This window comes from Cetorhinus maximus, chromosome 11 (assembly GCF_964194155.1).
Source record: "Cetorhinus maximus chromosome 11, sCetMax3.hap1.1, whole genome shotgun sequence".
NCBI lineage: Eukaryota > Metazoa > Chordata > Chondrichthyes > Lamniformes > Cetorhinidae > Cetorhinus > Cetorhinus maximus.
Window position 1 is genome coordinate 8,684,568 of NC_135889.1, and position 14,251 is coordinate 8,698,818.

The 14,251-nt window shown below is 39.9% G+C and overlaps 1 protein-coding gene across 1 annotated transcript in view; it reads left to right on the forward strand.

The window, feature by feature from the left end:
- The window catches only part of LOC144686374 (double-stranded RNA-specific editase 1-like), a 309,081-nt gene that overhangs the window by 220,088 nt on the left and 74,742 nt on the right, over positions 1 to 14,251 (forward strand). The window contains exon 6 of the mRNA XM_078551506.1: positions 8,180 to 9,165. Within this exon, the coding sequence (XP_078407632.1) occupies positions 8,180 to 9,165 (986 nt within the window). The remainder of the gene's footprint in view (positions 1 to 8,179; positions 9,166 to 14,251) is intronic.

Below are 14,251 nucleotides of genomic sequence, written 5' to 3' on the forward strand. Positions count from 1 at the left end.
GATTAGCGGGGTACCGCAAGATCATTGCTTGGGCCCTAGCTATTCACGATATATATCAATGATTTGGATATGCAGACCAAATATATTATTTCCAGATTTGCTGATGACACAAAACTAGGTGGGAATGTGAGTTGTGAGGAGGACGCAAAGAGGTTTCAAGAGGATTTAGACAGGCTAAGTGAGTGGGCAAGAACATGGCTGATGGATAACTTCACATTTTTTCACATATTCTATTTTGTTGAGAAAAACAGAAGTGCAGAGTATTTCTTGGTGAGAGATTGGGAAGTGTTGATGCCCAAAGGGACCTGGATGTCCTCGTTCATGAATCATGAGTCACTGAAAGCTAGCTTATGTCTTACTGCGATCGTATCCAGCGTTGGTGAGACCACACCTCTGGGGTATTGCATACAGTTCTGGTTGTCTTACTTATGGAAGGAGCCATAGAGGGAGTGCAATGAAAGTTGACCAGACTGATTCCTGGGATGGCGGGGTTATCCAATGAGGAGAGATTGAGGAGACTGGGCTTGTATTCTCTAGAGTTTCTAAGAATAAGAGATGATCTCATTGAAACATATTGAAGCTCACTCAAAAATTCTTACAGGGCTTGACAAGGTAGATATAGGAAGGATGTTTCATCTGGGTGGGGTGTCTAGAACCAGGGACACAAGTTTCAGAGCAAGAGGTAGGCCATTTAGGGGAGATAAGAAGGAATTTCTTCACTGTGTGGTAAATCTTTGGAATTCTATACCCCAGAGGCCTGTAGAGTTGTTGAGTATAATCAAGATAGATTGATAGATTTCTAGATAGTAAAGACATCAAGAGATATGGGAAATGTGCAGGAAAATGGTATTGAGGTGGAAGACCAACCAGGAGCAGGCTCAAGGGGCCTGCTCCTATTTCCTGTATTCCGATCTATATGTATGCACTCCTGGCTAGCTTTTTCCCTCCCGAGACAAGATGGTGAATTGTGTGTTCCCATTACAGCCTTGCTCAAACTCACTGGTAAATTCAACCTAGATCAGGGAGCAAACCTAGGATCTTTGTGACCCTGAATTGCTCAGTGTCACCCCACATGGTGCCGTTACCAACCATGCCATCATGGTCTATTCTATTTTTATTGCATATTACTCCATTATATAATTCCTCAGCTCAAAAAGCCAATGTAAATGTGTAATAATTGAAAGTAGGTTTTTGCAATTTATCAAATAACCAACTTAATTTGCTGCACTGATTTATAAGACATGCAGTTTCTGTAGAACACTCTGTGCAGCAGTTCCCAAGCTTTTAACATATTGATGTTCTACAATAGTGATACAGTTAGCTGAAGATGTTTTTCAAAATTCCCAACAGTTAAAGTTTCATTGAAAGGGCTAGCATATCAAAGCAACACCAAGCCCAGAACTGTTACCATTACTTTGTGATAAACAGCTCAGATTGGAGTCTGCATTTGCTGCTTCTGTATTTCCAGTAATTCAATCAAGCCTTCCCTTTAAGATTTTCATTGAAACTGCATTCATTTTTTTTTGTTCTGATCCTTTATTGTGTAGTTCTTTTTTTTCCCTGTAGTCTTTCGCACAATATGAAGCTAAATGTTTTTCTTAGAGCTTTGCTGTTATGCCAATAGCAATATAAAGCTAGATCTGGGGCCCCACCAAAGTTGAGAGAGAAGTGGCTTGAGAGTCAGTGGAGGGGGTAGTCATGCACCACTTTGGTTTGACACTGCATGGACTGCAACCAAGAGCAGCGTCAAATGGGGTTTAAAAGGTGCTTTGAATATTCTTGGATCTCCTGTACTCTTGTATACCGATCCACATTTCAGTTAAATAGCAAGATAGTGTAAGCATTGCCACCCGCTTCCTAAACATTTAACTGCTGGGAGAGGAGCTCTGCACACCTTTGGAAAAAAACAACTCGTGCAGGAAGAGTTCCCCTGCAGGAGAACTTATGTTGTAGTCAAAAGGAATAAACTTATCCGAGACTGATAAATGCTGTACAAATGCCATGTTCAAGCCCTTGCTCTTTTCAGTACAAATCATGAAACATAATAGTCTAATTTTCCCTATTCATATAGTGATCTGTACTGATCTTAAAATCTCTTTTAAAACACTATCCTTAGCCAATGATCTGTTCTTCAAGCTGATGTAGCTTCATATGTTCATTTTAAACTTTTAAGTGTTCCTGAGGATAGACCCATTTAATTCCATCAGTATTTGTTTATGCGTCATTAGGAGGTGTCATTCAAAAATGAAAATACAAAATCTAGATTTCACTTCTGTTTTAACTTATCTTGGTGATTTTGTGATACAGACATCATAATGAGTAACTGGCATAATTTGTCAATTTCAGCCTGCTGTGTATTAAATGCCATTTTTTTCTGCCTCACATCCTACAATAACACAATATAGTCAAGTGAACCTACTGTATTTTATTGTTGAACTAATATTTTTCTCTTATTTGTTCCTTCCTCAAATTCCTTAATTTATTAAGATGTTAACTTTGGGTTGTGCTGCAACAGCAAATACTATTTGAGGTGCTGACCAGGAGCTATCTCACAGACCTGATGTTGACTACAGCTGGACAAATATAGGGTCCCAGTTCTCCAGCCCTCCCTGATTCAGTAGCCTGCTAGTGTTTTCTGGGTTTCATTAAGTTGGAGGCCGGAACAACTTCGCAATCTGTTTTCTTCTTTTAATGATGTACGCTCCCCAAAAATGGCCATTTTTGGAATTAGGCTTTAATCACATATATTAGCCTCAGCAGCGAACAACCAAGTTTCTGCTCCTGAGCCCTCCCTAACTCAGCATCACCTGAACACAGGAGGCGAGTTGGACGGAAAAAATTGTTTTTAAATCTAATTATTCACCTGCCAAACACAAAACCCAACTGCTGAAGTTGTGTATGAAATACAGTTTAACTGGACAAATGCACCCCCACTACCCTAAAAATGCTAACACTTTGATTTGGTTGAATCTAATTCTCCACCACCACCGTTGACCCAACAATCTGGGCAAATTGCTACAAGTAGAAAAATGATGTATCGTGGAAAGCATCACAGGAGTTTTACTGATCTATAGTGCTGGTGTCTCTTGAATAACTTGCCTAGAATTTATTAGACTAAACCCAGTGACTGTTTGTTCGTGTTGAAAGTTTGATGCAGTAGCTTGCTTGCTGCACTATTTGTAAACCAACATTAGTTCATATCCGTGTGGTGGTTCAGCTGTCTTTTAAAATTGGTTTTATTCCTTTTTAGAAGGGATTTAATTTGATCAAGAATTTTTGAAGACTGCATTATTCTATATTGGGGTACCTTTCCTTTCAATATCTTGCCAGAGTGGGTATTCATTTTGTCAACATTCCAGCGGCAGATGCAGCTTTCAGCTCACTCACTTCTGCCTTTCAGTAAGCATGGATACATGAGTTCAATAGCTTGCAATGTAATGTTCTCCTTCAGTCTTTAGAACTAAAGGTCATAACTTTGTAGCTAATTAGCCTGTTTTTAAAAAAAAAAGAGCGCACAATGTGCACCACATTCAAGTGAAACAACAGCAGCACAGTAAATAAGCTTTGAATTCTGTTTTGTTGTAGCCTGGTGTAATTTTGCTTTGATACCTTTGCCGGTCTAGATACTAGCTTTACCAAGATCAACTAGAGGAAAGAGAAGGAAGAAGAAAAAGGTGATCATATTCCAATCACACAGCAAGTCCTAATGATGCTACATTTGGAAGCCAAAGAGTAATAAGGGGCTCATTTATAGTGAAGGCTCATTAATCCAGTATTAACAACATTTGGATGTCCTTAAGAAATACCTATTACTAATGCTAGCATTTGCAAAGTACAGAATTTTATGCTTGCTAGCAACAAGTGAGCAAATACGCATGTAATAATCTAATTTCTTGAATAATATTGTAAAATTACTAAAGTTATTTTACTATTTTCTATACAGAAACTGTAATTAATAACCATTAACAGTCCAGGTAACTCAAACAATGTTGATTGTTGCTAGAATGTCTTGTGGGCTGTTGCACTTCAACCTTTCTGCATTCTTCTTTGCTTAATAACTCTCACAATGGTTTGTTCGTAACCAACCTTGTCCACTCAATGCCTACCTGATAGGATCTAGATGTTTCTGCTCCTTGATCTTACCCTTTTTTAAATATCCTTTCATGGGATGTGGGCATCGCTGGCAAGGTCAGCATTTGTTGCCCATCCCTAATTGTCCTTGAACTGAGTGGCTTGCTAGGCCATTTCACAGGGCATTTAAGAGTCCATAAGACCATAAGACATAGCAGCAAAAATTAGGCCATTCGGCCCATTGAGTCTGCTCCGCCATTCAATCATGGCTGATAAGTTTCTCAACCCCATTCTCCCACCTTCTCCCCTAACCTTTGATCCCCTTACCAATCAAGAACCTATCTATCTCGGTCTTAAATACACTCAATGACCTGGCCTCCTCAGCCTTCTGTGGCAATGAATGCCATAGATTCACCACTCTCTGGCTAAAGAAGTTCCTCCTCAACTCTGTTCTAAAAGGTCTTTCCTTTACTCTGAGGCTGTACCCTCGGGTCCTAGTCTCTCCTACTAATGGAAAATGAGTCATCCACATTGTTGTGGGCCTGAAGTCACATGTAGGCCAGACCAGGTAAGAGTGGCAGATTTCCTTCCCTAAAGGACATTAGTGAACCAGATGGGCTTTTAATTGACGATGGTTGACATGATCACCTTTATCACCTGATCACCTGAGACTAGTTCTATATTCAAAATTTATTGATGTAATTTAAATTCAATTTAACTTGCACCAGCTGTCATGGTGGGATTTGAACTTCCACCCCCAGAGCATTAGCCTGGGCCTTTGGATTACTAGCCTAGTGACATTGCCACTATTCCACCATCTCCCCACAAAATGAATGAATTGACACTTAAAAATTTCCTTTTTGTTTCCCGAGAGTCTAAATTATAGCAGTATTACTTCAATTCTTCCATGTAATCTTACTCAAAAGAACCTTGACTACTTTATATTGGAAGTATTTGATATTCTCTCTCATATGTTCAGACTTCACTTAGCTGAATGCATTTCTTTCAAATAAAACACCATTCCGCTTGGACATAACTCAGTTGCACTTGGCGAGGAATGAACCAGGAAGTATTTTGAATTATCTTACTGCGAGTGTGGTCATCTTCATCACGAGAATCTAGTTCTATTTTTTTCAAACTAAACTTGGCTCTTTTGTTCCATTTTGTTCCATCTAGCTCCTTTTCAGATCTGGTGCTCTTTTATTTGTTGTGTTTTCAAGCTTTTTCATGCATTCAATTCTGATGTTTTCTCTAGGTAAGACCTTCCTGGTGTGGTTCCAAACAAAGCCCTCATTTACAGAGGGAGTGGGAACCTTCAGACAGTGTCCTATGTGTATTAGTATATGGGGATTCTGTGCATACTATTGGAATATTCGGTTGCATTTGGATGTCAATTGCATGTGGAGTTTGAACTCAGATATAGATTTTCTAATCATAACAGTTGACACATTGATGTCTCACTTTATCCATTCACGTGAACATGCTTACTGAAATAAATTCCATTCACTTATTACACAGTACCCAGATTTCGTGTCATCTGCCAACAGTATTCTAGTGACTTCTCCCCAGTTTTTGTGTTATAACTTATTAGATTTTAGTGTACAATCCCAAATGTTATATCCTTTTCCCATCTTAAACATCAGTGTTTAACATTGTGGTATTGAAAATCAGCTTACAAGGGTTACCTTTATCCTCTACGCAGTGAATAATTTGTTTTTCAGTAGAAAAGTTACTGTGCATGGAGATATGTCACCTGTTCTGACTTCAGATCCAGGTCTCTGTGCAAGTGTCTCATATGCTTCTTGCTGCAGAGTCATATAAATGCAGGCATTTCATCAGTTGTCTCTGCAGATGTTTCATTTATGCAGCTGTGACATTGTCAATCCTTATGCTAGTGATTGGATAAAATCTAAACTAATATAGATATTGTACCTTCCAGTTATAACACACAGTTGCTATCTTAGAAAACTAAGCTGAAAATCATTTTTCTTGCATCTCTTATTTTGTATTGTCAGCATCTTTATCGTAGTGTGGGGGAAATCCATGACCAGGCCTTCATCACCAGCAATCAGATACCTCCAGATATGCACGTAAATGCGGTCAAGGTGGCATCCATGCTTGGTGACCAATTTGCCACTCTAACTGAAAATGATCTGATTCACTTTTTTGTTTCCCACAATGCTTGTCCATCTGTTTTACCCCTTCCTGTTCCTCTTCTGTCTGTCTGATATTAGGAATTCCCACTCTGGCATTCCAGATATTTTTCTGAGCTCCAAAGGAGTAACCTATGGACCTTTTGCTGAAGGATGTTATAAATGAAAATTTGCCTGGTATTCTATCAGCTTTGTGAATGGAATGAGGTGATGTGTACGACGGAACAGTGTGTCTTTAAACCCCCACTCTACCAACACCACCCCACCCCCACCCTCCCCCCTCACCAGCAACCAACACCACACACTGTATGTACTGGGGAGTGGATTCTACTGATATCTGATTGTAAATCAAACTGGATGACATCTTCTGTCTGCTCCATCAGCAAGATTTTCATAACTGTGGTAACCCACCTCATTGGTTAAGAACTAGGATTTAATCGGAAAATGTTCCAAATGATATGACCTCTTGTTTTTAGACGTGCTACAGGGTTCTACAATCTTGTTCATATTCTGTTCTGAGAACAAGGGCACACAGCACTTCAGTGTTTTAGAGTAACAAAATAACACTAACATCCAATATTCTATAATTTGACAATTTTATGTGCTAGTATTGAAATATAGTGCTGTGATGCAGGTTTTATATGACAGAAAGGGCTCTGAAATAAATTCCACTTAAAATGGTACAGAGCAGGAGGCCATTCGGCCCATTGTGCCGTTTTGTTAGAGCCATCCAATTAGTCCCACTCCCCTGCTCTTTCCCCATAGCCCAGTAACATTTTTCTTTTCAAGTATTTATCCAGTTCCCTTTTGAAAATTATTATTGAACCTGCTTCTATCACCCTCTCTCACTACGCATTCCAGATCTTTATAACTCAAAAAAAGAAATAATTTTCCCATATTTCCCTCTTTTGTTAAGCGCCTTAAGTCTGTGCCCTCTGATTACTGACCCTTTTGCCACCGGAAACAGTTTCTCCTTATTGTGTCCATCAAAACCCTTCATGGTTAAATCCCCCATTAACCGTCCCTGCTTTGAGAATAACCTCAGTTTCTGCGCATAACTGAAGTTCCCCGTCCTTATCTGTTCTGCACCCTCTCTGTCCCAATAAGAAAATTAAAGAATCACCTCTACAGACTAAATTTCAAAATGTGTTCAGGGTAAGGCTGAAAGAGATGAAAGTTATTGAAAGTATCTACAACAAATACATATCTGTAGAAAGCTGTATCTTTGAAAATATCTCTCTTCAGAAGGCCTGGTGGCGCAGGCCATTGGTGTAGTAGAACACAGCTTGGCCATTCCCCACATGGAGATGCATTTCCTGTAAGAAGGTGGAGAAAAACAAATGATGAACCATACATACACGTTACTCCTGTTTATGTTCCAACAGTCATTCACAGAGTGACTTGGCAAAGAAGCAGGAGACCTGCTGGTCCTTGATGGCATTCCTGAAGAAAATGCTAAAGGGCTGAAAGTTAAGTGGGGGGAAAAATTTCTGTCTGTAACTTGTAGTTTAATACATTTATCTGAGGTTGACTGTGGTCAAGTCACAAATATACAGTGCTGCAAACATGTCTTTTGCACTGGAAAAAAAATGCTCTGTTCGTCGCTACTTGAAATGTGGCATTTTAATGTTTTACCTATATATGAACTATACATACTACAGTGTAGAACCCTGTGTCATGATAATGTTGAGTATTAATATTCCCATTTAACTTTTACCCACACAGAAATATCTGCTGCTTTTGTCCTTGGGAATTTATTACTATTTCGGGCTGCTTTAGATTATCAATTATTTAGATTTACTTTTTTGTGTTTTTCAATTGTTTGTGTAAACCTATTATGTTACATTCTATAATTGGCTTGAATGCAAATTCTCCCATCCCAAGATGAATCTCAAACACATCACTCATTCTGTTACAAAGACAGATGAGGAATATCTAAATTTTGCATTTACAAGATCCTACAACGAAGGCGTGTAAGTTGCTCTTTCTGGGCACCACAGGTTCAAGCAGCACTGACGTAAAAGAGAACCGTAATCTGGAGAACATCTCTCTTAAGGAAAGCAGTCAAGCTCCTGGTGAGGCACAGCTTTCAAATGGCAGCAATTCCTCCATTAACAGAAAACGGCCACTGGAAGAGGGAAATAACGGTCACTCGCATCCTAAGTTTCGTGCCAAGAAGAGGAAGAAAACACCAGGTCCCATTCTACCAAAGAATGCACTAATGCAATTAAATGAGATTAAACCTGGCCTCCAATACAAGTTGTTATCTCAGTCTGGCCCAGTCCATGCTCCTGTTTTTATCATGGCTGTGGAGGTCAATGGACAAAACTTTGAAGGATCTGGGCCCACTAAGAAAAAAGCCAAGTTGCATGTAGCTGAAAAAGCCCTGAGGTCGTTTGTTCAGTTTCCAAATGCCTCTGAGGCCCACCTGGCTATGGGTCGAATGCTGAATGTTAATACGGACTTTACGTCAGATCATTCTGACTTCCCAGATACTCTTTTTAATGGATTTGAAACCCCAGTACAAGGAGATGATCCTTATCTCTTGGGGTCCAATGGAGATGGCTCTTTCAGTTCAGGTGACTATAACTCTTTTGGTCTCTCGTGTGGTGTTGGAGGAAGTAGTGTAGGTCAGTCAGCGCTCACTGCTCCATCTCCTTTTGCCATGACCAGTGGCAAGAACCCAGTCATGATCCTGAATGAACTGCGCCCAGGACTCAAGTATGAGTTTGTTTCTGAAAGTGGAGAGAGCCATGCGAAAAATTTCATCATGGCTGTAACTGTAGATGGGCAGACATTTGAAGGGTCAGGGAGGAACAAGAAGTTGGCAAAGGCTCGTGCGGCTCAAGCAACTCTTCAGACTTTGTTTAACATGCAACTGGACTCGACACCATCGCGGCAACCTATTCCTAGTGAAGGTCTTCAGCTTCACCTGCCTCAGGTAAGGAAATTGTTTTTTCTCTTGGCACTGTGCTATTAAGCATAATGGGGAGGAATGCTCTTTAAAATTAGGCTGAAAGACTCTAATAGTAGTGGTAGGAACTTGAGAACTGAGTTAAAACGTACACTTCTGTTTATATGGATTATTTTTCAGTCAACATCAGTCAGCTACAGTGCACCTTAAATTTAGTTTACATGAAGGCACTGTGCTGGGGCATATTCCTAATCTGATGCTTTTCAAAGAAATGTCAAATTGACAAGAGAGTTGTCCAAGCCACCTCCATGCAGTTTCTGTTGTCATTGGCAAAGACCTAATGCGCAGCTCCCCTTTCTGCCCTCTACTCTGCATTTTACATTAACAGTTGTGGCTTGAGCTAATGTATGAACAAATGTTTTGTAAAGATGTTTTCTCTTGAAGGTTGCACCATTTTTAGCACTTCCTTTTCCAGGTAAGGCGTTTGTGATTCTTCAAATGAATATGCAATTGAAGGTGTACTACAAATTGTGGGGGGAAAAATGGCTCCAGAAAGCTCTGAAATAATGGCAAATGCTTGACTCTGATCTTCAAGGGAATCTCACCAATAACACCTTTTGTTCAAATTTGCAGTTACCAACAATAATAATTACTTTGATAAATCTGTTAATTTAGCTTTCTACATTCTTGGACTGAGAAAACCTTACAAACCAGTAACCTGCAATGTCCATCAGCCCTTGATGTTTTCACAAGAGTAATTTAAACATGGACTTGAATGGGCAGGAGAAGAAACAAGGTTATATTAGATTCTTACCGTTTGTTACAATCCCCAGAGACCAATAATTTTTATCAAGAGACAAATTTCCCAAATGACCAACAGAAATAACTGAGGGACAAGATTTCACCTTTAAGACTTGTTCTGTAACAAACAAACTAAAATTAACATAGATATCTAAAACATTAATTAACAGGCAACTCGTACCTTTTTCTTTAGTTTGATGTATGTTTTGTATTAACTAACGCAATTGAAATATGCCTTACTCCACGCTTCTAGCAAATATATATCATGAAAGGGACCGTCTCAAAGTCACTCCTTGCTCTCCAGAAGAGGCTCACCACTAACACACACTCTACTTTGTCAAAAGACAATGGAAGTTTCAATCCTTTCACTTTGCCTGAGTTTCCTGGATCCAGTTCTCACCAGCAAGGCGCACCTTGGTGAATCCCCCCCCCATCTCTCTCAGCAGGCCATGACAGTATTGATGATCCAGAATTCCAGAGATTTCCAGCATCCAATCCCTTTAAACTGTTCAGTCAGCTTTGGTAAAACTGTTTTTCCCACGGACAGCTTCCCTCTGCTCCCCATCGTTTCCTACAGAATAGCAAAGACCTGTCGCTGGAAGAATTCCACGTGTCTCAGTAGCAGCTATTTTTCTGTTCTGTCAGCTCACATAAGAGGTGCTAAAACTGCCACTCGACACCTCAGTGGGTTTCTTTTTGAGTTTCTCTCCCCATGACTACCCAAGATCACTTGGGCACTTCTTATAACTGGGGTGTTTACCAGAAATTCTAGTTATACATTCTTTTCCAGAATTCCCTGTTTTACTTTGAGTTCAAGGTACATTTTAAAACATAATTGTATTGTAAAATTCAGCGCTCATGACGCATTGTATATTTAAGCAACCTCTATGGTGAGTATGATTCTTTAAAATTTCAATCTCAAATGAATTAGGGTAGTTACTGTCACTTCTTCACCTTATTTATATTGATCACCGTGTTTTCTGTAATCTCTTCTACTATGCGCTGACATTGAATTATGGTGCTGTGATACAGGCTTTCATATTAACAGAAAGGCCCTAAAATAAGTTCCACTTAATCTGTTCCATAAACAAAGATGTTGAAGTGAATGTATTTAGTACAGGAAGTAAGGTTTTATTGACAGGATTTGCGCACAGACAAATGGGGCTGAAGTTTAACACCCAAAAGTGGGTGGGTTAGGGTTGGGTCAGCTATTAAAATTTTAAAAATCTGAAATTTAGACAGTACTCGGCTGAATTTTATATCTAAATCATTGACATACAGAAACAGTCTTGGAACAAAACCTTGTGGGATGCCAATCTCCAATTCCAACTGATCTGAAAAACTACACATTACTTCATGTTTTCTACATTCTAACTAGCTTATACTGCAACATGATATCTTTCCCCTAATTCCATGGCCCTTAACTTTCTTCACTGGTCTCTTGGGTCAAAGAATTTTTGTTTGCCCACATTTCACTGCACTTCCTCCATTCCCCCTTATCTCACCACCCCATAGAACTGGCAGCTTTGTCAAGCACAATCTTCCTTTCTGAAATTCAGGTTTGTGTATCTAATTATTCCCTCCATCTATGTACTTAATAATTTCATCTTTAATTAAAAATTTTGAAATTTTCCCTCGCACATATGTTAAACTAATCCACGCTTCTGGCAAATATATATCATGAAAGGGACCATCTCAAAGTCATTCCTTGCTCTCCAGAAGAGGCTCGCAACTGCCCCAACACGCATTTTTTTTTTTGAAAAGGTATTCTGTTGGTGTGTCTCAGTTTGCTGGTACACACCCTTGGTAGAAAGGCACAGTGGCCTGCCAGCATCTGAGACAGGGAAAAGGGTCTCCATTCAAAATGTAAAGCCCTCTTACCTTAAGATGCTGAGGGACCTGCTGTCTGGCATTTTCTTATATGTAAAATTTTTGCTGTCTCCCCGAACTGTGCCTCTTCAAGGCAGGCTGGCTAGTTGTTTTCACTTTGAGCTGGTTTCCAGGATGAAAGATTTTGATGACTTTTCCCACCTTCGGCACCACTTGCTGTCTGCTAACAGCACAACAGAGATGAGGACCTGGATTTTTGTGCAGGCTCGGGAAAATGCGACTTGTTCTCCTTTAGCAGCATCCAAACTGCACACCCAACCCATTCTGACTTTGCCTGGGATTTTTCTTTTGTGTCACAGGGTTCAGGTTTGCAGTGCAGTCTGAGAGCCACGATGGAGTGCAGGAGGAGTATAGGTGTTGAGGCAGGCTGGTTTGAAGGCTCCCTCCATTCTCCAACACAACTCAGCTCTCAATATAATTTTAAAGGCCCCTTGAACCTCAGCCCCACCCACCCTCCATGCCACTCCATGCCCCCTCAGATCCCCCCGGCCTCCTCAGATCACCCTGGCCCTCTCAGATCCCCCTGGTTCCTCTATGCCCCTTATGTATCCTCTACAGCCACTTACCCAGTATCCACTATGTACAACCCTCAGGAGCCATACAATAGCCTGTGACAATGTAATAAAACTTTCATTCCAAAGTCTGTCATTGATGTTGCAAAAAAAAACTTCACCTTTGAAAAAGTTAATCCTTTCAGTGGCCATTAAGTTTTGTAAACAAACAACCATTTGTTCCAAACATCAAAGGCTGAGTATATAAATTGTCAGTCATTCACCTTAACATTTGTGTCGACAGAAAATCTTTCAGAACTCAACCGAGCATTCATAATAGCCACAGCTATCACAATTCATTACAACTCCCAGTGCCTGAAATTCAAAGAACAGATGGTATACTCTTCATTTCAAAGCAGATTTGCCTGTTAATCAATGGAGGGGAGTGGGTGTTCAGATTTATTTTTATTTTACAAAAGTAGGGTTCTTTCCCCACAGTCAGAGCTGCCTGTACACTCAGACTGTACAGTGCCAGGCATGACAAGGAGAGTTTATCAGCACACTTTACACTATGGCACTTTCTACAATTAAAAACGTACTATAATACATGTCAACTTTTAGACAATGGTGGTCAGTGTAGTGGTTAACTTAACTTTGCAGGACAGAACCCTATGATTACTCAATGCAGCATCTAATAGTGACATTTGAAGGTGTAGAAACATTTTACACTTACATTTCCGAATGCTTCAGGCTTCCCCCCACTGGTCACGAACTCTCCAAGGAGTTTTTTTTTTAAGGGCTCCCAAAGCCTGCACTTGCACACAAAAATAGAGTGTGGGAGGAACTACAATTTTCCTGTGGCTCTCAAGGGCACCTGCCTCAGAAGAGATCCACGTGCGTTTTGCACCCAAGGTCTTCCGGACCCACTAAATGGCCAAATGAAAATGGAGTGGGGTTGGGAAGGCAGAGGAAATTGTTTTTTCAGAAAAAAAAAACGTAAGTTCCATGTTTCACTACCCAATTCACACCTCCATTGGGAGACAAAAATTTGCCCGAGAAATTCATCCTGCATCCATCTGCTCCATGACATGTGTTTTAATGTACTGAACCAGAATGTTGCCGTAATATTCAAAGATGAAGGTCTATAACTCAGCCTTCAAACCTTTTGTTTTATTATTCACATCTATGTTTGACATCAGTTGAATAGATGATGCAGTGTGTGAAAGGGAAGGAGATGTTTAAGTGAGATGCTGATGAACAATACCAAAATGCTAATACACACCGAGGTCAAAAACTATTTCAAGCCACCACGCTGGATAATTACCGGAAGACCAAATGTCAGATTGTAGTGGATCAAAGGGCCTCTGTTAAACTTGGGTTGAACTGAATCTATAAACCCAAGGTAAATTAATGCTGATTTGATGATATGTACCTATGTTGGGCATTATCATCTTTTGGCTGTAGCTCTCCTGACAGTTTTCCTCTGGTAGCCAATGCTTGAAATTATCAAAAAGTATCCAAACTTCTAAAGCTCAATAAGGAATGATTGATGATTATAGCATTGCTGAGTAAGGACATTTCATGCCATTCTGGCACAGCACTGCTATGGCGGGCAGCAGCAATCTGTCAGTTAATGGTGTGTGTCATTTCCATGGTGTTGCTGTCAAACCCTTCACTATATTTCTGGATGGGAATCTTAACACTTTGCTGTGATTCTTTCTCATTGTAAGCATGGACTGCAGGCTTTAGAAGCACTCTCCTTTAAGCAGCAAAACCCTCTAACAAACCAATATATTGGGTGTCTTACTAATCTACACAGTTAAAATAAGCATACAGTACGTTGTCTCAAAAATGCAACTATTTCTTGACTGTTGTTACAAGCAATTGGTAATTTGCCCATGTTGTTATATTAAATCAGTCATTTCAGTATT